Source organism: Excalfactoria chinensis, chromosome Z, assembly GCF_039878825.1.
Source record: "Excalfactoria chinensis isolate bCotChi1 chromosome Z, bCotChi1.hap2, whole genome shotgun sequence".
NCBI lineage: Eukaryota > Metazoa > Chordata > Aves > Galliformes > Phasianidae > Excalfactoria > Excalfactoria chinensis.
This window is the reverse complement of record NC_092857.1, coordinates 7,465,955-7,490,416: the sequence shown is the minus strand read 5'-3', so window position 1 is coordinate 7,490,416 and position 24,462 is coordinate 7,465,955. Positions and strand designations below refer to the sequence as shown.

At 46.9% G+C, this 24,462-nt stretch overlaps 2 protein-coding genes across 3 annotated transcripts; one reads left to right on the top strand and one right to left on the bottom strand.

The window, feature by feature from the left end:
- Nucleotides 1-536: 536 nt before the first annotated feature.
- MYORG (myogenesis regulating glycosidase) lies at nucleotides 537-6,362 on the bottom strand. The gene is made up of 2 exons (XM_072359801.1): nucleotides 5,879-6,362; nucleotides 537-3,080 (listed from the first exon to the last, which is right to left on the bottom strand). The coding sequence occupies exon 2, from the start codon at nucleotides 3,036-3,038 to the stop codon at nucleotides 942-944; it is 2,097 nt and encodes a 698-aa protein (XP_072215902.1). The 5' UTR covers nucleotides 3,039-3,080; nucleotides 5,879-6,362; the 3' UTR covers nucleotides 537-941.
- Nucleotides 6,363-8,458: 2,096 nt separating this feature from the next.
- Nucleotides 8,459-23,056, top strand: LOC140263787 (uncharacterized). 2 transcript variants are annotated; one of them, XM_072358963.1, is made up of 6 exons: nucleotides 8,459-8,824; nucleotides 17,806-18,267; nucleotides 20,264-20,404; nucleotides 20,862-20,930; nucleotides 21,466-21,556; nucleotides 21,841-23,056. In XM_072358963.1, exons 1-6 carry the CDS (start codon nucleotides 8,770-8,772, stop codon nucleotides 22,046-22,048), a joined length of 1,026 nt encoding a protein of 341 aa, XP_072215064.1. In that variant the 5' UTR covers nucleotides 8,459-8,769; the 3' UTR covers nucleotides 22,049-23,056. The 2 variants fall into 2 exon arrangements, with proteins under 2 accessions (XP_072215064.1, XP_072215065.1); XM_072358964.1 differs by having other exon boundaries at nucleotides 17,809-18,267; nucleotides 21,841-22,057.
- Nucleotides 23,057-24,462: the final 1,406 nt, after the last annotated feature.

Sequence of the window (24,462 nt, the reverse complement as noted above, 5' to 3'; positions counted from 1 at the left end):
GCCCACAAGTGCTGTCCAGATGCCTTCATCCAAGGGAAGTTGTGTCTGTGGGATGCTGGCTCATTGGGATCAACACCACTGGTGTCATGGGAGAACAGCTTCCAGGAGAAAATGAGGCAAGAGGGCATTTGGGCTGGTTTGTTACTTATTCAAGCTCTCTCAAGAGGACAACTGCCAAGTCTTCTCTTGGAATCTTCATGGAGGTTGGATTGTACCCATTGGACAGAAACCAGACCACAAAAAACAAACTGATCCCTTTAACAATCTTCACCCATGCATGACTAGTTGCTGCTACTTTTTAGTCTTGATTGCTATTGAAATTTCATCAAATGTTTGCAGGCTTGTCCGAATACACAACAGAGATATGTTTCTCAATAGTTTCTTTCATTAAAAGGAGGAGATGATTGCCACAGTATTAAGAAGTGCTAAAGCTTCTTTCTTCTTTCTTGGATAACACAATCCATGGGAAATGGAAACTCACCCTGCTTCAGCACCCATCTGATTTACAGGATGAAAATTTGGAGCCACCACCTTTAGGTTAATCATGGATTTTATTATTATTATTTTCTTTTTAAGAAAGTTCTTGGTTTCAACTGCCTTCTCAACTAAGCAAAGGGAGGTATAAACATCTCATGGGATCAGGTGCGGTACAAATGTATACAAATGGAGTCCATATCATTCTTTTGGAAAACACAAACTTACATGGCCTTCTTGACAGGAAAATAGGACGAAAATGTCAATCATTACATTGTAGTTGTCAAACTGAAAGAATCAAGACATACATTCAATATATTGCATTAACTTACTCTACAGCAACAGCAAAATTAATAGAGGTATTTTTTCTGATATTCATGTTAATCAAAAAACTTAGAACACAATGGCCGTTCAAATCAAGAGATAACTAACCCATGGGACAGAAACAAAGAAAATGGAGGAGCCTGTTAGGAAACCCAAAGGAAATAGGCAACCTCGTCCAGGTCAACGGGGTAGTCAGTGAGCAGCACCGGCGTCTTCTCAAAGAGCTCCCCCTTGTAGCTGCGCCATTTGCCCGCCGGCAGGTAGACGTCACGCTCCTGCTTGCCCATCTCCAGCACGGGAGCCACCATGAGGGTGTCCCCAATGAGGAACTGCGAGTCAATGCGGTGCGTGGCCTCATCGCGGGGCGAGATCCACCAGATGGGCCGGATGATGGGGTCTCCTGTATCGGTCACCTCCCCGGCCAGCTCCAGCAGCAGCGGGGCCACCAGCGACTCGTGGAGCTCTGTGAACTTCTGTGCAATCTCCACCACCTCCTTGTCATAGAGCCATGGTGGGATGGAGAACTGCATGGAGGGCATGAAGGCCGACAGCTCCAGCCACCGGATGTACAGCTCCCGGTCTGGGATCTCAACGGCTCCGTCTGTCTTATTGGGGAGGAAGTTTCCTCCAATCATGTCTGGCAATACAAACGGATAGCCCAGCATGCTGATGGTGAGAACTGTGGGGATGAGGGACTTGAGGCCAAGCTCATAGCCCCACACAGAGTCGCGGTCAATGATGCGGAAGAAGCAGGAGATGTTCTGCGACTGGTAGCCCACCCGTACCTCGGCCAGCTCATAGAAGGGGATGGCCATCTCAGTGTAATGCCGGGACCAGATGCTGGGGTCGGAGAGAGGCCGGAAAGTACTGAACTGCTTGGGCAGGTAGCTGGTCTCACCTGCATCGAATTTGAAGGAGGAGATGCCGTACTTGTGACGGAGCTGGCGCAGGTGACTCTGGAACCAGTCCCGGGCTGCTGGGTTGGTGAAGTCCAGGATGGCCCCAATGCCATTCCACCACTCCACCATGGCTGGCAGCTGTCCTGAGGGCTCCTTGATGAAGAGCTGACGCTCAATCCCCTCTTCAAAATTGGAGGAATCCACATGTATGAAGGGATGAATCCACAGAGTGACCTTAAACCCATCTTCCCTTAGTTTTGCAAACATCTCAGTTACGTTGGGGAACTTGGCAGGGTCAAAGTCAAAGTCCCCATAGGCCTGTGTGTACATGTCATCAATTTCAATGTGGCTGCAGTTGAAACGGTATTTTTTAAGGTTTCTTGCAAAATGTAGAACTTTATCCTGATTGATATCTTTTTTGTAGAGGGCCCACGTGGACCAGATGGGGTAGCGGAAGGCATTCTCAGCAGGGATCTTGGAGGGCTTGTTGAAGTACCTGCGCACCATGTACTTGTGGATGGAGGTGACATCAGAGCCCACGCACACCCGGTAGCTCAGCTCGGGGAAGGGCTGCTGCCCCGGCGCGGGCTTGTAGGGAGAGTCCTTGTAGCGGGCCTGGAAGAAGAGGGAGCGCTCGGTGGCGTTGAAGCCCAAGTGGAAGGGCACCGAGTCGTTGATCTTGATGGCCGCTGCTTTGGAGGAGAGCCAGTAGCGCTCCAGGATGCCCCCAAAGCTGTCGCGGAAAGAGTAGACATCGCTGGTGACGTAGGGCACGGGCTCCTGGTAGCCCGCCAGGCGGATGGGCCAGTGCTGGGTACTCATCTCTGAGCCCCCGTACCAGTGGGCGTCCTCCCAGAACATGGTGTGCTCCACCGCTGGGCCGGCCGCCAGCTCCTCCCAGCGCACGCGGTAGCACATCACCGTGTCCTTGGGCTTCACCGTCTGGATGAAGAAGTTGAGCGGCCCCCGGTCCGACCGCGTGCAGCTCAGGATCTCGCCCTCCTTGGAGCACGACTCCAGGTCCAGTCTCCCCGAGCGGAACGCCAGCCGGAACACCACCTCCCCGTGCTGGTTCCTGATGACGAAGCCATCCGCCCGCAGGTCCATCAGCTCCGTCTTGAGCCGCTCCGCCTTCCGCAGGGACACCGTGTAGTAGCACCAGGCCACCACCGCGGCGATGAACAGGATGAGGCCCAGCGTGACGGCCCCCAGCATGGGCCTCAGCTCCTTGGATGGCTTCTGCTTCACTGGTGTGAGATTTCTGGTCAAATGGATTTCTTTGTCCTCTCCTTTATGTGTGTTTCCATGTTTTTCTTTGCGGTGAGTAATCTGCCTTTCCATCACCCCTTGGTTAGGAACCTTGCTGCTTAATTTTTTTTCTTCCTGTTGAAAGAAGAGCCACAATACTGTGTGAAAGTGGTCCCAGTCTCCTTTTCCAACTTCTCTCACATCTGCTGTGTTAGTTTACAAAATAGAGGATAATAAACAATGAAAAGAAAGCAATTAACTCTTTCTAACTGCACTTGATCCTTGTGGATCTCCAGCCCTCTGGCTCTGGCTTGCTTTGCTCCGTGCTGTCACAGCCTGCTTGCAGGTTGCTGAGATGAGTTTTTCGGAGCGGGGTGATGAGAGGATTCTCATGACCATCCTTTGGCTGCCACCATATTGCATCCTGTTACAGCCCAGAGAACAGGGCTGGGAAGAAGGGCTGGTACCTGGGGACTGGGGCCGGGCAGCACAGTTTGAATGGAATTCTGGTGTTTTTATATGAAATGTTTGCTCTGCCGGGTTTTCCCATCTGTATATAGAGAATGCAGGGCACTCCTGCCACACAGCATGTCACCAACGCACCTTGCTCCAGTTGGGGAAAAGAAGGATATTTCTCTTCATCCAATCCTCCATTTATTGTCCTAATTAAAGTCCTGTAACTCCCAGGGCACATACCTTACACCAAGCCAGAGTCCATGCTGCAACAAGGGTGGAAGATATGTAGGCACAGAGTTTGGGGTTAGGGTGATAGACTGGAATTGTTGCCAGACCAAGACTATGTCAAAGCCAAAAACCTTAGTTGAGAAATGCACAATAATGCCATACACAGCTCAGCTGCATGAAGAGCTGCCATGGTCCCAGCAGCTGAAAAAGCATCCAGTGGCAGCAAAAGTAGGCAAAAGATGGAGCAGATTACACAAGTCTGGGGATCTGTGCGGTCTGACGCATCCTCAGGACCCCAAATTTGCAGGAGCAGTGCATATGGAGGGGAAGAAGAAAGAAATTCATCTTGCTTGGCACAGCTTTCCCCAGCAATATATGTCAGGAGTACTTACCCACACCACTGTGACATCAGTACCTAAGTATATGGAGATGATTAGCTGCCCAAGGAACCTCTAGAAATACCAGAGGTCACTGTTTATGGTATTGATCACAGCAGCCTCGCTGTCACCAAAAGGAGACACTGGGATATTTTTACAGCAAGCTGTCGGGGTGAGCAATGCTTGGCCCTGAAAAAGAACCAGAACTGACAAAAGGATCATGGGCAAATATCACTGTTGTGGAACCCTTCCTTTGGGGAAGAGACTGCAGGGAATAGGAAGAAGAAAAGTCATAGTGCCCCAGAGAGGTGGCAGCCTGGTTCCGGTGTGGGATGGGGGCAGTTTGGGTGCAGGCTGAGTTACATGCGCACTCAGAGTGTGCTGCCAGGGTTCAGGGCTGGCAGCAGCCCCGGGATTGGCCCCACTCCCAGCTCAGCTCGGGTTGTTTCCAGCGAAACCATGGTGTGTTTGAAAAACAAGCTCCTCGCTTTGAAGATGTTTTTGTGTACTCAGCCCTGAGTTGCCGCCCTTGAGTTTTCTTCTTCCTCCTTCCTTCCTCTTTTTGCCCTCCCAACCCGCCTGCTAGCTGGGATTTCTCGAAGATGAACACCACTGCTTTTCAGAGACAAAAAAAGAAAGGGAAAAAGGGATTTCAGGAATTCCTCCCTTTCTCTTTTTCCTTTCCTTTTCTTTTTCCTTCCCTTCTGTTCCCTTCCATTGCCTGACTCTCCTCTCCTCTCCTCTCCTCTCTTCTCCTCTCCTCTCCTCTCCTCTCCTCTCCTCTCCTCTCCTCTCCTCTCCTCTCCTCTCCTCTCCTCTCCTCTCCTCTCCTCTCCTCTCCTCTCCTCTCCTCTCCTCTCCTCTCCTCTCCTCTCCTCTCCTCTCCTCTCCTCTCCTCTCCTCTCCTCTCCTCTCCTCTCCTCTCCTCTCCTCTCCCCTCCTTTGTTTCCCTCATCTCCTCTTCCCTTTTCTTTTGTTCCCTTTTCTTCCCTTCCCTGTACTCCCCAAGGGGCCAAACCCAGCACAGAGATAGGGTGGGAGGGCAGAGCAGGCAGTGGACACGCCTGTGCTTTATTTGGGTTGATTTACTGGGTGCTGCCACACCAGCCATTCTGCTGTCCTCCACAAGGAGCCTGGGTCCCTCACCCTGAGGGTACGAACAGCCCTTAATGTGTGCAGATTAAATATTGACATAGCTGCCACCCTTGCATGCAGAAATTGAGATAGGACTTTAGACCCTCTTAAACACAAGCTAGAGGGCATCAGGGGATGAAGTGCACAGTACACAGGGAGAAGGGAGCCACACACCTTGGTGCACCCACCCACATCTGCCCCCTAACTTGGCACACATGTTATGAGTATGCCAGGTCTCAGCCCATGTCCCAGCCATGTGATACTTGAGCCCTTGGGCTTTCAGGCTTCACAATGCAGGGAATGATCCTTCAACTCTGTTTGCCTGTCCCTTGTGCAGTGGGAGAGCATCTCCAGTGGTGAAACAATCCCGTATTTAACTACAGGGAATGTTTATTACGTGAAGAGTCCATTTTTAAAGGGTTGTCAGACACCACAGCATTGCTGTCAGGCACTTGCAGGCAGAATGTACAGCACATTCTGAACAGAAGTGCCATAGGTAGCTAGATATAAGCCACATTCATAAACAAACCATTGCTCTATCAGCTCTGCAAGAACAGATTAATTATTCACCAGCCCCTCTTCAACTGCTGGAAGTGGGACTTTTCTACACCAGACACACCCCAAGCAAAAAGCAGTTCTCATCAGCTCCCATCTTCCAGCCTGGCACACACAGAGTGCAGCCCTTGCTTGGGATTTAGGACTGCTCGTGCAGGTTTGACCCCCTCCCTGTGAGCTTACTTGCTGCGAGAAAAGAGGCTCCGCTGTCGCCGCAGGCAAAATGGAGCGAGGGAAGGCAAAGGCTATCGCACAGCTTAGCTACAAGGCCAGCAAGGCTTAACGCGAGGGGACCCGCCGGGCACGCAGGCATTGCCTGACGCTGGGGGAGGTCTGTGAACGGGAACGTGGGCTCTGGTGTCTCTGCGCTGCCCTCTGCGCTGAGAGCTGATAGCTCGTCTCACTGTGATCGCTGCTTGCTCGTGCCTTTGCAAACACCCCCCCTAGAGCCGGGGGAGTCCAGATGGCGTCCGGAGCAGAAATATTTCCTGGGCTTTTCTATTCCTCAGAGCCCCTCGCCTGCAGGAATGGAGCAGAGTTCGCTCACAGTCGTTCACTCCTCACCGAAACAAACCTTTCCTTCCCCGTCCGGCAGAAAGTAAATACAGAAATAATCTCCTTGCCCAGCGCAGGGCTCTGCTTTAAGCGGTGTCTGAGCCCAGCACTCCTCTGCATCCTTGGGGAGCAGCTCCATCTGCCGAGCCAGCCCGGGCTGGGAACCGCAGTGATGGACCTCCTCCAGAACGGTCCTTGCCGGGCAGTTCCAGGTGTGAGGAAATACTTGGAACTCTGGTGCTGCCCGGCGGGGAAGGAAAGTGTGCCCAGCCCACTCTGAGAGGTTCGGTGCGCTGGGCTGGTACCAGGTAGAGAAATAAGCCAGGAGCTGCCTCTGGTCTGCATTTCCCACCACTCAGACCTGGGCGCCCTGGAGGCTCTGTTAGGAGGGTAAGCCCTGACTGCTCTCCTAGAGGCAAAACAGGTTGTAGGCCCTCATTTCTGGATTCTATTTTCTTTTAACAATAAGCCAGAGACTCAAATGCTCCACTGAGTCATAGAATCAAGGTATAGTTTGATTTAGTAGGGACTATTAAAGATTATCTAGCATTTATCCAGCTTCAGTCACAGCAGTGAAAGCCCACATCCAAAGTGGCTGTAGATGGAGGGATGGATCATGTTTAGTCCCAGGCAACAGACTAAGGGATGTGCTAGGGGCAATGCCCCAAAGCTCAGCCTGGTCACAAGCAAGAGACTTCCCTTTGTGTATAAGAAATAAGGCCAAAGTGGTGTCAAAGTCTCATAAGAGGATGTGGGCTTTTAAAAGGCACAGGAGCAGAATGATGACATGAAGATGAAGTGAACTAAGGATGATGTAAAGGTGCTGATGGAGGTGGGTAAGGGCAGCGCTTCCCTCAGACCACCAGTGTCGATGCAGCAAAAGCACAACAACGTTCTTGTCATGCATGGAAGTGGTGGCGAGGTCCCCACCCCTGGAGGTGTTTAAGGGATGTGTGGATGTGGCACTAAGGGACATAATTAATGATGGAACTTGGTAGGTCATGCTGATGTTTGGACTTTATGACCCTGGTCTTTTCCAAGACCCAGATAACTATAATTCTATGGTCTGTGAAGTTTGCAGAGGTGATCTGAGGCACCACAGACCTGGAAACACCAGCGCTGGACTAACATTTGAGATGAAAATAGCAGGAGAATTTTAAACCTCTTTATCATTATTTCTCACTTTTCCCTTGACAGACACTCTGAGTCCTCACCAGATTCAGACCTGGGGACTGACCCAGCATGGTTATGTTAAATGTTGTGTTAAAGTGCCATGTCAGGGCAAGAGAAAAATGCCTTCCTGACATGACTCAGAGAACCCTTTCTGGGGTTTGAAAAGCAACAGTGATTCAGTGGGTTGGGAGAACAAAGATTCAGGAGAAGAAAAACCAGGTGAAGTACCAGTTCCATGGAAAGGAATGATCGTGTGATTAGCTATAGAAGAGCATAGCAACCTCTGCACCAGGATACACATGGGAACATTCTCCACCTGCCTGCACTGCACCTCCATCCAGAGAAGGAAAACAAGGTCCTCCCCCTGCTCCTCCTGCAGAAGGGATAGTCTCGGTGAATGCAACAGAGAGCATTCACATTTTAAACCTGAGAGCAAAGCAGTAATGTGGAAAATAATAATAATAACATACGTGCTTTTTTAAGTTAAAAACACTGGTGTTCAGAGCAACTTGGTGCACTGCCATGGGGAAGTCTTGCAACCACAGTTCTGCAGCATTGTCCATGAGAGCAGCGCGATGGTCAGGCAGGAGCCCAGGGGACTCCTGGTCTCATGGGCAGAGCAGGGAAATACGATGCTGATGCCATCCAGCTCGGGAGCTAAACGGAGAAATGGAGTGTCTTTATACATGAGGCACCTCTGCGGTTAATGATGGATGCAGAGGGGAACTGCTTCAGCGAGCAGGTGGGACTGGGAAGCGCAGCGAGGAGGGGCTGGTGGAGCGCACCTCTCTGACAAATCCATCCATCAGGCCTCACCGGCTGCTGTTCCAACCCGCTGCTGCTGCTCGGAGAGCAACGTGGGGCTTTCCGCAGCGCAGAGCTCAAACTGATGCACGCAAAAAAGCATTCCCGGAGAGACGACGACCCCGTGACAGCGCCCGCCCCAGCCGAGCGCACGGTTTGGGCATCCCACGCCCCTCCGCACTTTTCCTTCTCCCACCCGGGTGAGCCCTGCATCCTGCTGGGGCCCAGCCCCGCGGGGCAGCCCGCCAGGCTCTTTAGCATGCGGCTCCTGTTGCCGAGGAGCAGCGAGCGGCCGCGGTCGGCGGCTGCTGCGCGTCGGTGCGGCGTGCCCTCCAGCCCTGCTCGCCATAGGGCTGCTCCTACGGGATAACGGGATAACGCCCAGCGGGACCGCGTCCCAACAACGACGCCTCGCTGATAAGCCTACTGCCAAGGCTCCAGCGCTAGGATAAAAGAGGAGATTCCTCCTCCTGGCAGGCTTTTTCTGCCTTGAATGACAGAGAGAGCTCCCGAGGCTCCTTCCCCGCCCGAGTTGGGACACAATGGAGCTTCTCAGGCTGAGTCTGAGTTGCATTTGCCTTCTGCCTTGGCTTGAGGGTAAGTTTCTCTTCCTTCGGGGTAGCCAGAAAAGGGAGAAGTGAAGCACCTCCTGGAGTTTAACCCGGTCTTCTGAAATGCTGTGCCTGCAAAGCTCTAAGCCCGCTGACTGTAAAACAGGTGCCCACAGGTGCATTTCAAATTTAAAACAGGGTTTAGCACAAGTGTTTAAGGGGTCTGTTTGTGCGGGGCACTGCAGCATCATACCAGCCACTTCTAACAGCAAGTCAGGCAAACTGTGTGTGAATTAATCCCTGGGTGCTGGTTTCTTTGTCCTGTCCTGGTGTAATGCAGTGGAAAAGGAGACAGGACCCTGCAGTGCTGGTCCTGCTGCACAGTGGTCAGTGGGAAGCAGGATGTGCTGGGGAGCTGGTGCCACTCAGCACTGCACAGATCATGCTGTGCTCCAGTGGGTGACTGCCTATTGCCAAGGCTGCTGAAATACAGCATCCTGCAGGCACAGGAGGATTTGGGAGCCAAGCAGCCTGGGGTTTGGGGAGAGGAAGGAAGAAGAAGCCTTAGCAAGCAGCATCCTGCAGAGCCAGAGAAATGTTTCTCAAGAACAAGGCCTCCAGCTGGCCCACCTGTCATGGGCAGTGGGCAGCAAAGTCCCAGAAATAATAAATAATTCTGTTTTTATTTTGCTGTTCTGCCTGAGGATGCAGGTTATTGAAAGTGCTTCACCAAAATAAATCCCCAAAGTGTTACAGGGCTCATTCACCCCTGAAGCTGCAAGGACACGAGACCTGTGGTTTTACAAGCAGCATGGTTAGAGATTTTCAGGCTCCCTAGACAACAATTTTGTCTCTACACCTGGGATTTTTATTCCCTGAAGAAAACCCTCAGACTCACAGGTCATTTTTTTGGACCCTAAACCCTCAGTTAAAGTAAATCCAGCAAATTCCACCTCTCCTTTTTAAGCCTCAGACTGGACGCATGCATTTTGTTATGCCAGTGAGCAGTGAGATGTGCGTCAGTGAGTCAGGGAAGGAGCAGGAGACGTTGGGATGTCGGGACTGCAGTAAAGCTGTAGGGATCTTGTCTTCCTCTTTGCTCCAGAAGTGATATTGCCAAGTGCTGGGAGACAGCATTGCTTTACTGCTGTCACACAACAGGAGCCCCACAGCTGGTTTATTGGTAAATTAAAGAGGATCACAGGATGTTTCCCACCAAATTTCTGTTCCTTTCCAGTGAAATGCATTTGATGTAATTGTGTGACCAGTTGCTGCATTTCAGCTAAACCACTAATAAAACCACAGGGGTTTTGCAATAATTGAATGCATCTCTCCAGTGTCTGGCAATGCACAAAACAAGCTCGGAGGGCAGGGAGTAAATTTTCTCTGTTTGGGGTGATCTGCAGCCTATCCCACCTGCAGCTGCGGTCCTAAGGCACTGAGCAGGACAGAGGTGCTTGGTCCTGGCAGACTTCAGAGGGCTCATTTTCCTGCTGGAAAATGGGAATCCTGGAATTGCCGAAGCTGCTGGTAACTTTGGAAACTCCCTGCCAGCTGTGGGGGAGCTGAAGTGTCTTCCTGCAAAGTGAAGTCTCACAGCACCCCAGCAGAGCACTGTCCTTTGCTTGTGAGATCAGACAGAAGCTGCAAACAAAAAATTGCTGAAGTAATCCCACATTCCACACTGATGCCTTCAAGGGAGCTGAGTGCAATGGCTGCATAGATGTTTCTCCCACATACTCTCCCCAGTTTGCACTGCTGACTGCTCCAGTTCCACTGTTTTTTTGTTTGCTTGTCTGTTTTCATCTGTGGAAAGGGAATAAAGTCCAACAGTATCCAGTACTTTTTCTTCCCCAGACATTTTTCCAGCCTCCAGCTGTTTTCTGTTCAGGGGATTTCCTCACCCCACTGTGTTTAGCTATTCAGTGGCTACCAGATTCCTCTCCTCCACCTGCATGGAAGCTCTCCTATGGCAAGGATGCTGTGTGCATGGAGCCATCTACTCCTTAATGCTGTTTGTCTTCCCCTGGCACCCCCAGTTCCATTTGGAGCAGGTTCCTGGCCAGTCAGCCCCGACCCAGTCTGTCTGACCTTCCTGGATTACAAAGACCTCCTGCACATCTCCCTCCATGGACTGTTTATCCCCACATACATCAGCTTTTTGTCCTCACTGACCTCTGCTTCCCATCAATTACTACACTAAAACTTTCCCTTTATTTCTGTAACTGCTCTGGTGTCTTAGATACTCAGAAAAAAGTAGACCTTATACCAGTAAGAAGAGCTATGAAGACTTGCTGGTCAATCAAGAAATAAGGTTTTTCCCAAGAAAACTGCAATAGTAAGGAAAAAACACAGGGCAGTGTTGTTGCTAGAGCAACAGCTGGAAATGAGTCTCAGATTACCATGCTGCTGGAAAGTAATCTGAGTGCAGAACAAGAAGTATTTGCAATCAGGTGCTTGCCCTGACAAGCAATTTGCCAGCTAATTACTGGCAATATCAGTAGGCTTTGTTGACTTTCCTATAAAAATGACATGACTTGATGAGAGCTAATCTGTTGTCTGAAGTGATGGAAACAGTGCACCATAAACCCACAGTTGCCAGGTAGCTGCTCACTCAGCTCCAGGTTTGCCTTTGCCCCATTTTACCAAAAAAAAAAAAAAAAAAAAAAAAAGAGGAAAAAAAAAAGAGAAAAAGAAAAATAAAAGTGAACGTAAGTCTACAGAACACTGATCTCAGATTTAAATAATGACAGAGATTTCCAAAACTGCCCCATGCCCAAGAAAAGTCCAATGAATCAAAGGACAGAAGTTCTCAAAACTTTGGAGCTGTCACTATAGGACAAACAGGAGAGAATGTGTGGGAAAGACAATAGCAAGAATGAAATCAGTGCAAATGATGATCTAATAACAGCTGCACAGTTCAGCTACCTGCCTTGGCAATTGGGCAGTGTGAACAACATCTGAATCCTGCGTGGAAGTTGCAGTCCCCTGTTCCTCAAACAGGCAGTGATTTGTGTCTACCTGCATTCTGTGGGAGAAATATGTGTCTTCAATCACCCCTGCATGTTCTCTACTGGTTTCTAAGAGACCACTCAGGAGCAGCGCTCTTGTGAGGAGGGACTTTTTATAAGGACATGTTGTGACAGGATGAGGGGTAATGGCTTTAAACTGGAACAGAGTCAATTTAGACTAGATGGTAGGATCCTTTACTTCAGGGGTGGTGAGACACTGGAACAGGTTGCCCAGTGAGGTTCTGGATGCTTCCTCCCTGGAAGCATTCAAGGCCTGGCTGGATGAGGCTGTGAGCAACCTGGTGTAGTAAGAGGTATCCCTTCCTACAGCAGGGGGTTGGAGCTAGGTGATCTTAAAGGTCCCTTCCAACCCAAACTATTCTACAATTCTATGATTTGCCTTCTGTCAGTGGAGTCCCTGGAGTTGAGGATAGATCCAGAAAGTAACTGGAAGTCAGCTAGGTGGATTTTCAAACAGCTGCCATATGGAAATCTGTTGAGGGCATAAATCACAGTTACAGTGGATGGGTATTTCTCAACCACAACTCTCAGAAAAACAGGCCCTCGTTTGGGAACACCTGCCCAACTCTGCTCTACTTACTTGGAAAACAGCCCTCGGACTGTTCAGTCCCTTTCTTATACTCCAATTTCAGGAAGTTCCTAAAGAAAAAAAAAACATGCTGTAAGTTCATCAGCCCACCGAGCTCTTCTTGGGCCAGTCCCTAGTCCATGCCTTGCTGACTGGTGTGGGTCAGACCTTCACCTGTATTAACACACAGGATTTCAGTGGGGTTATAAGGCTTTGATCGACCTCCAGATTTAACCAGTTATCCCAGTCTTTCCTACACCAAAACACACTGCCAAAACGGAGGCATTTCTAAAGACTGGACACCTTTGGATCAATGTGATGGCCAACACCATGGCTGTCACTGCATCTATGTTTCCTACTTTTGACCAAATGCGTCTTGGTCATCTGCTTCATCACATTCCTCTTACGACAACAAGGCGTTTTTAATTTCCTCATCCCACAGCCCCAGGCTGGTCTCCTGCATTGGTGGGATTTTGTAAAAAGGAACTATTCCTGGGCAGCATCCAAGTCTGCTCCTGCTCATTGGTTTATGTTTGTCCATAACTGACAGCACCTCAAGCTGCTTACTTCAGTTAAATTAAAAGTAATGTTCCTATGAGTGATCTCACAGGGCTTTGTTTTGTGCCAGGTTACATCTGCAGGGGAACCTTCCAGCCTTCAGTGGAGCTTCCCTCTTGTTTTGCCACAGCATCTTCTCATTTCTATCAAGTCCTGATGCTCAGTAGGAGATGGAAACAAATAGCACAGAAACAGCTTCCTCCTGTTCAGAAAAGACATGAGGCTGCATTTTTGCTCATGGCAGGATATGATAGCTTCAGGCATCTCAGCGAATTGCTGCTGTTGCTATGATTAATTCCAAGAAAGTCTCTTCAGCCCTCATCCACCAACTTTCTGGACTGCCTTGTTTTGCAGATGTGCTATAATGAGTCAGTAGGGATGTCTGAATTTAAGATTAGTCCTGAAATTGAATCATGGTGATCAAAGGTCTGGATAGAAAAGAGTGGTAGCTGTGCATTACCAGTGTCAGGCGCTGGAACAGGTACTAGCAATGAGGGGAGATACTGTGCTTGCCTGAAGGGAGAGGGTTAGGTATCAGTATAGGATAGGGAACGGTGTTGTCCCCATCACCACAATGATGTTTGAGGGCAAAAGAAGCCAAAGTCAGTGTTGGTTCCGTATTTCTATGTTCCTTGCTTACCCATTTAGGAAATCTGTGCTCACTCTGTTCTGACTTATCTTCTGCCTCTGCAGATCTGTGAAAGGGAAGCACCAACCCCAAACAATGTCCTGAATGGCTTTGATCAAGCAGTGCAGCCGCTGCTAAGAAAGAGTAGACACTTTCCCATAAATATCGGGGCTACAGGTAACTGAGGCTCTCCTGACAGCATTACCTTAATTAGGAATGTTGCATGGATTTTGCTGCTGGTACTGTAAGGAGCAGAATGTCCCAAGGGTGGTTATGCCACAGAAAGGCAGGGGACTGCATTCTGCATTGGCTTGTTTTTCTTTCTTGTGACCAGACAGAGTGGCAGTGTCATAGGACGAACAAGCTGGCATCGAGTGCCTTTGCTAGAAATTGTTTGTTTTGCTCCTAAAAATATAAAGAGGCCAAAATGTTCAAGCACAAGCAGATCAAAGCAGGCATCTATTCCAGTTCCATGGGTAAGGCTGGCATTTCCACAGAGGCTGGACTCACATCCCCAGGGTGTAAGTTGGATACCACGCTCCAGGCTACCATTCCAAAATGTTAGGGCAGACGGCCTCATCTGCAGGGCTTCAGGGACTCCACATTTTTGGAGGAAAAAAGTCGTTTTCTTCCTGACTTAGGAGTCTCAGTGCCTGATATGTATCCCAAGGTAAATAAGTTTCTGCTTTCGTGGTGTGTGTATTGCTTACGACTTGTGGGGTCGCAATGACTGTTGCCAGTTACCTTTAGCTAACCATCAGTGTCTCCTTTAAGCATCAAGGTGTCAGGAAAGCAATAATGTGCTGTTGGCAGGAGGTGAACCCAAACAATGCACACAGGTTCTCATCTTGATAGGGATCATGCAAATCAAGGAATCACCTTCTTTGTAAAAATCTTTCAAGTTCATAACGTCCAACGGGGTCACAGGGGAAATTCTGTTTTTGTAAAGCCAGCTTTACAAGATTCACAGCATGAGAAGCAGCACCATCAGTAGGGCAGATGCTCAGACCACATACACCACTGAGGAGATGTACAAATCTCAAAGGAAAGCACACTGGTTGCAGTGCTGAGCTTCCCCAGCTTTCGTCTGTTTCCTTGGCAGACAGGCTGCATTGGATATTCAGTGGAGTGAGTCTTTGAAAACTGAAATCTGCATAAAACTGAGCAAACTGGTAGAAAAAGCCAGCTCAAAAGGGCAAGAGCCTGGTAGGTAATATGGGATAGTACAGTGATGTCCTAGAGAGAAATGTACACTGCCAGGGAATGTACACAGGGAAGAAAAGATAAATCTGCATCAAATGACAGGCTCTTGTGCACTAAACAAAACAGAATACAACATTTTTAAAACCTGAAAGGGCTATGCAAACTGTTCCTTAAAGCAGACTCAGCACCAAAGGACTGGGTTATGGCAATTATGTCAGTCTTGAGAAGGATCCTTGCACAGCTTGGACAACACAGTTCACTGGTTCGATTTTGGAATCAGGTAAATCAGGAGAAACAAGAAATAGAATCTGCAGTCAGACCAACAAGTGTGAGAAAAGCCAATGCAGATCTTGTAGTGGGATCACTAACATCAGTGATGGCATCAATGGCTCGGAAAATGGTGAGCTGATCTAGACCTTGCACTTGTATTTGCAAAAGGCTTTGAGAAAGATTCTTCTGTGAGAACCTTCAATGCTGAATCCTTACAGTGTAACAAGAGATTTCACCCACAGGCTGGTAACTGGATAAAGGCGAGGAACAAAGAGGCAGAATAAGTTGACAGTGATCACAGCAGAGTGAGGTATCTGCAAGCTCTGACAAAGATCAGTGGCACAGTGATCTTGGGAAATGGGGTGAATAATGAAGTAATACATTTTGCTGATGGCACGAAATTACTCAGAATAAGCCAAAGTGAGGCTGGCTGCGTGGAGAAGCAGAAGGAGCTCATGATACTGATTGAGCAATAAAATGGTTATTGAATGTTAGAGTGGAAAAACATGACATAATTGTACGTGGGAAAAATGATTTTAATCATAGATACCCAACAGTGCTCTCCTAGCTTGCTCATACAGCTTGGGAAAGAAGCACTGGAGTGCTTGCAGATATCTCTTGCATGCTCTCTCTACTTGCCTGATTTTTACTCTCTTTCCCTACAAGCCAACGCTGATGATCAGTGTTGGAGACAGGATGAGGTGCTCAGAAAATACTTTATCTGACCCACCAGGTTCTCACGTTCCTCCGTTACATTTTCATGTGGCTCTCACTTCATCACTTCTGAAATCAACTTCTCTCAGTTAAAATGAAGCAAAGTGTTTCTGAGAATCCTGCATTTCAGCTCCTAAAAATAAACAGATTGAGGGCAGGAGGGGTGGGGAGGGGATTGCATTCATCCCTTTGGATTGTCTAAAGATTAGTGGAGATTAATATGAGACATTTCTCCTGCCATTGGATGCTAGCAGTAACCCATCTCTCACTTAGTGTTAGCCCTCACTAAGAAATAAAGATGACGGGACTCATGTGCTACCCGAAGCTCTCCAGAAATTTAATTGCCATTTAGGAACCTGCTCTTGGCAGGGATTGCCTGGGTTGGTGACTATCTGAGGCCCACAAAACCGAATTTGCCTGCATGGACACATCCAGCTTTCTCCCAGCGCAGGTGCAGGAGCTGTACCATGATTTCTGCCTGCGTCTCCCCATGCATTCAGACCTGACCGAAGGCCCAAAGCTGTTTCTGATTTAGCAGCCTACAGACACTATTAATCTAGCAGACCCCTAGAATTTCCTGAAAAAAAAAAAAACATGAGAGTTCTTTTAAGCTATTCATAGAATCATAGAATCATAGAATTACTCAGGTTGGAAAAGACCTTGAAGATCATCAAGTCCAACCGCAGCCTAACCAGTAGCCTATCTCTTAAAAAACAACCACAAAACAATACCACAACAACAAACCTCTTCTAAGTCATATCCCTGAGTACCACAGTCATATCCCTGAGTACCACAAGAACAGTATTGTTCCTATTCTTAGTATTGTGACCAGCTCCTGTTTACACTGTCATTATTTTTTTTTTTCAAGTACTGAGCCAAATACCTGCTGCCAAAATAAAGCATTGTTCCTTGTTTTGGGAGGGGAAATTCTGCAGAAATAGATGTTCAGATAAACATCGGTCTTCTTGTCTAATACCATTTTTCAGTCTCCTTGTTATACTCAGTGGTTTATGTTGACAGGGTTTTAAAGCTGTGATTCCTGGGGAAGCGTTAAAAATGTCACTGCAGGAGCTGAAAGTTACTACTTGTTAAGTGTAATCAAACCCAAAATATCTCTGAGAATGTGGAAGCTGAACCACCTCTTTCTAACCCTCAGTCTGCAATTTAGGCATAAAATACAGAGCAGGAAGGAGCTACATCTGTGTCAGCAACGTGTGGTTTTGTATTTAACATTTTGCTCAGGATGTTTGCAGGCCACACCTGCTGATTTTGTTCTGAAAGTAGGTGCAGTTGTCCAGCTAACAGGATGATATCCATTTCAAAAGGCATGTCTGCTGTGGGACAGCAGCAACATCTTTTACAGAGGGACCCTTAAAAATGGTAAATTCATGTCTGGGGAGTGCAGACCAATGCCAGTTTAGTTTGATATTTATTCCGAGTTGTGTCAGCCAAGTGCTTGCAGACTTCTAACAGGGTACGGTTTTATCTTAATGTTCCTGCAGGAGCACAAGAAGACACTTAATGGAGCGATAGCCTAAGTGGCCTAATTGGCCCCAAATGGATAGCATTCAGGGAGTCAAGGGTTTCAACTGCTTTTTAAATGAAAAAATTGAATTAGAAAAGGGTAAAAAAAATATAATAATAATCCAGACCATCCAATTATTTTGGAGGAAGAGAAAGATGGGTACCTTTTTCAAGCTATAATCAGTTCAAATACAAACTAAATATGTAGAGACAGATATTTCATGAAAGAACCATTTCCCAGGGACGGTGTGTTTTTTTCCTGTTAGTCCTATGGGAATTAGACACACAGCACTGTCATTGCTTTCTTCCCCCCAGTACTGCTCCTCACTTGCTGCACACTCTGAATTTTAAAGGAATGTCATTCTGAGGAATCAGAAGGCTGGGTGAATGGTTTATGTAGCCAAGCCCACCCAGGAAAGGTCCGGTGCATTACATCTCCCTTCCCCAGGGCTTTTACAGTGCTTGGTGCTCAGGTGATGTGTTTGCCTTGGAGATGTACCATATTAAACCCTGCTCTGGTTGTACTGCAGTAGCAGAGGGACAAGGTTTCCTCATCAGGAACACCCGGCTGGAAAAATGCATCCATGTGTCCCATCGCGAGGCTGACGGCATCGGCCTGGCTGAGTGCATGCCACACTCCCAGCAGCAGCGATGGAGCTGGGACCCGGCCAGCGGGACCATCACCAGCCTGCAGACCAAGCAGTGCTTGTCAGCCCACAGGACACGGGAGTACGGCCTGGCCAAGATGGAGCCCTGTGGGAACAGGGAACACCAAGTGTGGGCCTGCAGCAAGAAGGGGCACTTGACTCTGCAAAGCTTGGGCTTCCACCTTAGCACCAAGGATGGAGGCCACAAGGTCTTTGTCTCAAGGAAGAAGGACAAATTCAGCAGGTGGAAGACTTTGGAGGATGAAACCATCTGTGCTGCTGCCACTCTGAGACCTGCTGAATCAGTGCGAGGAGTTGTAGACACACGGGTGTGGATATATGAAAGTAAGATGAGGTAGAGTTAGAAACAGCTAACTGCTAACTTTGGGCATCATCTGGGTCACGTAAAACCAGACTTTCATCCCTCATTCTAACCTATGGTCACATCAGCCTCATCTGCAGACATAGCAAACAACTCACAGTCATCCCTGCTGCTTTCTGGAAGCACTGAGCAGCACCTCCCACACACCTTGCAGGACCAGGTCTCTAAACATCATCTGCATTGCTGGTGATGGCCAGAAGTCAGATACTTTGGAAATGTCACCTGAATCAGTGAAGGATAGCTGGGCACAGCCATTGCACCCAGGTGTGGCTGTCACCATTCCTCAGATGGCTGGTGAAGCCCGCTGCTAGCCACTATGATTGGACCGTAATCCATCATCCAGTTTGATTACCCATTTCCTTTAATTCACCTGCAAAGAGAGGTGCTTGCAGGTCTTCTCTTGTGTAGTTGTGTCCAGAATCGAGACCTGAAAAATCACACTCAGTTCCTCCTCTCCCCTCCCTTCTTCCCCTCCAGGGACCAAATTACAGTGTTTGTAATGGCTTTTCTGTGTTTGTTCACTGTAGGTGACAAGGGTCCCAATCTTGCTCAAGGGAAATTATTTCCCTCATAGGAAGGTTTCACGTCCTCAGAGAGATTTTCAGCTTTGCAGAAATGAATAAAGAAAAAAATATGACGATTTTCTTTTGGCGTAAGCAAATGGACAAAGAGTAAATGCTTATGACGCAAAGACATTATATCTAATTGGAAACAGAATATGAGAACTTTTACAGCTGTCATGTAGACAAGACGGTCTGTTAATGAGGTTTTTAATAAGCCTACTAGAAAGTTAACGTGTAATTATCACAGACCAGTAGTCACAAGCATTAATGTTTGTTTAGCATGAAGGTAAATACAGCAAATAAAAATCAAATACTATAATAGGCAAGCTAAATATAGGCCAGAACACGCATACGACATTTAAGATATGGGAAAAAGGCATGTGAAAAGAGCATTTGCATTCCCTGAGGCAATGTTCCTGGCAGTCCAGGGCTGCCTCAGAGCCAGGCTCCCCAAATAAGGCTGCAAGGGTAAACACGGGACGGGCTTTAAATCAGATTGCACTAGCATGCCCTGTGCAGACTGACAGTTTTCTTACCAGCCCCACGGCAGGCCTGGCTTTCTTGCCACATGGATAAGTGCAGGAGAGTGTCCTGCTGCCATGTCCTGTCATGGCAAAAAATGCAATCGAGTTTTCAGCCAGTTTGCTGCCTCTGACAGCTTGCTGCCACACAGAAACACCTGCCTTTGGTCAGAGCTTGTTCTGCACATCATATCCTCTGCAGTACTTCAGAGTCCAGCTCAGGTTACTGCAGCAGCAGTGTCTGGAAGACACTGTGCAAGCCTACCTGATACATAAGCTTTTCCCCCTTCATTTGCGTTCCTATTTGCATTCCAGCAGCATCTAGATCAAAGCAGAGCACTCTAGCCCCTCCAGAAGACAGTCTGCCATCCGTGACCTTTTCATTCAGCCTAAAAACTCTACAGTATCTAGATTTCTCAAATAATCAGCAACATTTGATATGTGGAATCATGCTTATCTTATTCACTTGCAAGAGATAAGGATTGTTTTCCACCCTTTTGAGCCCATTTCTTCATCTGCTGTGTTAGTATTATCTGTAACACTTAGCTACAGTTCAGTTTGCTTCCTCCTCACAACCCTTTAACTTCTGGTGTTGCACACATACTTTCTAGACTAATTACCTTACTCTGCACCAGAAAATAAACTCTGTTCCAGCTCTAGATTCAGTCTTGAGAAATTAATTTATTCTTTGAAATCCAAGAGGAAAACCTCTGATATACAGTAAGAGGTGACTGCTGTTGCGCTGCATCCCATTTGTGTTGCAGGGTTAGGACTAACATGGCTGGGCAGGGTTCCCTTCCTTTGCTGGGCACTGAATGTATTCAGGTTTCTGTGCAAAAAGTTTATTATAACCACATGCTTTATTTCCTGCCAAGGTAAAACCATCGAGTCATCAAAGACTGGTGCCATGGAGAAGGAATCTTCTGTGGGCTTGACTGACTCACCTCTGGTGAATAAATTGAACAGCACAGTGGTTCCTGTGAAGACCAAACAGACATACCTTCCAGAACACGAGGGTGAGCACTTTTCTCTTCTGAATTCATATACAAAAACAGGAAGGAAAGTGTGGGCAGCATCTAGCAATTACTCAAGCTTTCTTTTTCTCAGCAGTGCTAAGCACTTGGGTACTCCTGAAGAACTTCCATGTATATACCTGAGAAACTCAAGAGTTTACTCTCACAAGACACACTGAGATGTTTGTCCTGACAAGTGGTTCAGTGTATGGCCATAACCTTAGCCTGAAGGCAAAGCCATAGGATGTGCTAGGAGCAAAGGATATCTATGATTGGGTACATATATCAAAGCAACTCCTCCAACAACTAGAGCAAGACACAGGGAAACACTGAGGAGCAAGCCTTTTGCCCCTTTTTGGCTCCATACATGCTGCTATAGCTCAGCTTAGAAAGAAACCAGAGCTTCCTTTGGTCCAACAATGGGAACCACTAATCTGTGTCTTTCTGCTTCTTCCTCCAGATGTGTCGTACAATCACTCTAAAAAGCATCATGGAAATCGAGGGAAAACCACCGGGGCTAGGCTTGCAGGTGGGTCCAGAGATCAGCACAGGACAGAGAACAGCTGGATAGAGGCTCATCAGTGCCACCGGCTTTCTAATAAGCTGCAGTTACATGATTCTGGATCCTGGATGTTTAGTAGGGAACAAGAACCCTGAAGTACTTAGTCGAAAACCCCTTTGAAAGATCATGCAAATCTCTCCAGACATAGACTACAGAAATAAATGAGAACATGCACATACTTTGCCCCATTTCACCATGAGAAATTCAGACATGCTCTAACAGGAGTGCCTTTCCTCAGCCTTTTTATTGGAGAGCTGAAGAACAGGGAAGCATGAATGGCTGTCATCTTCCAGGCAAGAAATAAAATCTTCCTATGGCCAACTTCAACAGAGGGATACTGTGCAACTTAATGCAGCTGTGTGGCTTTGATGTTATAAAAAAAGCAGTTTTCCTGTTACCTGCTAGTTCGCAGGGACATTTGATGTGTTGTTGCAGCAACGCTGGCTATTGTATAAGAATGGGGATAGGCATGGCATGATTGTTTTCTATTACATCCTCCCAGGCACCAACTGGAAGACGGCAATGCTAGTCCTCAGCCCCCTGGCATTCATACTGGGATTAATAATACTGACACTCAATGTTCATTATAACAAGTAAGTTAGATTATGGTTTTTCAGGCTGTTGCCTCTGTCTGGCATTTCAGAATGTGTCTGTGCTCGCTCATGATGTTACTGATTATTTCTCCTCTCTGCTGTTATCTTCCCTACTCACTATCCCAAATAAATACTGCTGTTGGCTACCTCTTCTCTATGCATATGGTATAATCTTTGAAGATATTAAGGGAATTTGGGCATGATGGTTGCTGATTCAGTGTACATGGAAAAGCAACAAAGCGGTACGCAGATGCAGTTACATACCCTTGCCTCTTTTACCCCAGGAAGAAGAAAATCCTCTCTGCTCTGAAGAACCCCCCAGCCAGCAGCAACAGAGCTGACTTACAGGAGACGTCTCCCTTACGAAGATGCCCCCAGCCATACCTCCCACCATCTCGTTCCCCTTCCTTGCGGCATGGAGAGATACTCATCGAGTGGAAAGATGGAACTGTCACTCCTCTTTTCGATAATGCCAACTATCAGGTGGACTAGCACTGAAATAACACAGCTGCTGTTTCCCTGCCTGTCACTCTTCAGCATTCTCACCAAGAAGAAAGCCTCCATAATGAACCTCCTCCCAGGCGCTACCATTTTTTGGGGGGAGTTGTGAGACCTGTTTGTTTTTTTTCCCTTCTTTAAACACTTGAGAACAATAAATCACCTCATGCAGCACAAGGTTGAAGCAAGCAGGGCAGACTTTTGTTTAGGCACCTAATGCCTAAATGCTTGGCTTTTCTAGGTAACAGAGACTAAATAGAGCAAACCTATTGTCCTGAATTTCTAGAAAGTAAATCCTTGAGGCAAAGTATAATGTGAAAACAAGCTCTGATGATCTATAAATGCTTTTAAGTTTAAACTAGCTGCCAACAGTCACAGAAGGCTGTCAATTACTTTGTCAGTGTGTGAACTTAACTAATAAGTGCTGTCTTCTGGACTCAGAAACGAGTCTCCTTCAGACTTATCTGCCAAAATACTCCCCCCACTAAACTAACACAGTAAGTCATTTTTTGAAGTTAAAAAAATTGCACTCCATTCCATTCTGCATCACTGCAAGAATCCTGCTGAGTGAGTATCTGTCTCTCAAAATATTTATGTATTTAAGATTTATTGAACCTTATTACAATACACATCCTCTTCCTTTCCATGGAATGACAAGTTAATGGTGCTGCTTGTTGGGGATATTACCTGGCCATTTTAAACCAGTTTCAGTCTGATTTCCTGTAGTCACATGGAATAGTCAATTAATAGATATACTGCTCCCATCTAGAGCAGGAATTTTGTGGTTTTTATTTTTTCTAGAAAGAAGACACTCTTCAGCTTCTGCACTTGCATAATTATCTGTAACCTGTCATGTTCAATTCTGATCTTTACTCAGTGCAACTTGCAATGTCTTAGAGCGTTCCTGATATTCATGAGTTTATGCCTTCCTTCTTGCTGATCTTGTGATGTTGTAAATTGTAATCACAGCTATAAATCAGAAATATCTGGAGAAAGAAATACTAACACCAGTACATTACAAGCATGAGCTGCATCACTGTATTTGTTTGGTAGTGCAAGAGAAACCTTACCTTATGTAAGCAACATTTCTCACTTTTTTCTAAGTGAAGATGTGCGATTTCAGTGGGGCTTTGACTTCACAAAATCACTAAATGTGAGGTTGGCAGGACCTCTGGCTCCACCTGGTCCAACCAGGACAAGTGGGGACACAGAACAGGTTGGCCAGGACCACATCCAGGCAGCTGTTGAAGATCTCCAGGGAAGAGACTCCACAACCTCTATGTGTACTAATGCTCTGTTACTTAAACAGCACAGAAGTGTTTCTTGATGCTCAGACAGAACCTTTTGTGTTTCAGTTTGTACCTGTTGCCTTTCATCCTAGCACTGGGAACAACTGAAAAAAGGCCCGACTCCATTCCTTTTGCAGTTCTCTACAGTTTGGTTTTACTTAATCTATGGCAAACAGAAGATCTCCAAGGAATTTGCCTCTGACCTTTTTTTTCTTTTTCCCCTTTACTTTTAAACACAGACCCACAACCTGGTGAATTTTATATTGCTATGTTATTAAGAACTTAACTGGCCAAAAAGAAAGAAAATACAAACCTTACCAGTTCAGGGTGTAAACTCACAGAAGTTGGTTATAAATGTCTTCCCCAGACAGATTATTCTCTAATTTTTTACTGGAGCGTTTCCCAGATGCTTCTTGGGAAAATACTTTAGTTCTAGACATGGGCAAAAGAAGAACACTTTCTTCACCAGTAACCAAAAAACACAAACGACATTCAGAATTAAATTCTGACTTTCCAGCACTACCCTTTAAAACAAAGACTCTGTGTACACTTTTAGGTCCTATTTCCAAATGTGTAAGCATCCATTTACACACAAAAATTATGGGAATACATTCTGTACACATATTGCTCAAAGCGCCCACAAGAATGCTTTGCCAATTACCACACTTCTACAGCTTTTAACCTTTTTTTGCTCAATTAGGATGCTTGAAATTCTGTCTATGGAGCACTGCGTCTTACAGTGCACAGCACTTACTAACCTCCAAAATGCACCTTTGGAGCTACACACAGAGCAATGCCATTAGAACACATACACAAAGTTCAACAAGTGCTGCACTTCCCAGAGAGGCAAGTGTTCATTCCTGCTGAGTGGGCAAGACAGATGACTTGTTAAAGATGCTCTGCAATTCATACTTCACATGCAAATCTATCCCATAAACATGAAGGCAATAACACAACTGTTTGCATAGCACTGATTAAATGGCAGCTTAAACAATAATGTAAAAAACCAATACTGTGAAACTGTACAGGCATCTGTTTTCTACCCCTCCCCCTTGCTGGATGTTATCTTTTAGATACTTCTCACTGGCTTACTTAAGTTATATGCTGGAGACCAAATTT

Excerpts from the sequence above, each read along its gene's own strand:
- MYORG (XM_072359801.1), bottom strand. The coding sequence starts at position 3,038 with ATGGAAAGGCAGATTACTCACCGCAAAGAAAAACATGGAAACACACAT.
- LOC140263787 (XM_072358963.1), top strand. The coding sequence starts at position 8,770 with ATGGAGCTTCTCAGGCTGAGTCTGAGTTGCATTTGCCTTCTGCCTTGG. Across the intron at positions 20,931-21,465 it reads CACCGGGGCTAGGCTTGCAG|GCACCAACTGGAAGACGGCA; the intron begins GTGGGTCCAGAG and ends ACATCCTCCCAG. Across the intron at positions 21,557-21,840 it reads CTCAATGTTCATTATAACAA|GAAGAAGAAAATCCTCTCTG; the intron begins GTAAGTTAGATT and ends CTTTTACCCCAG.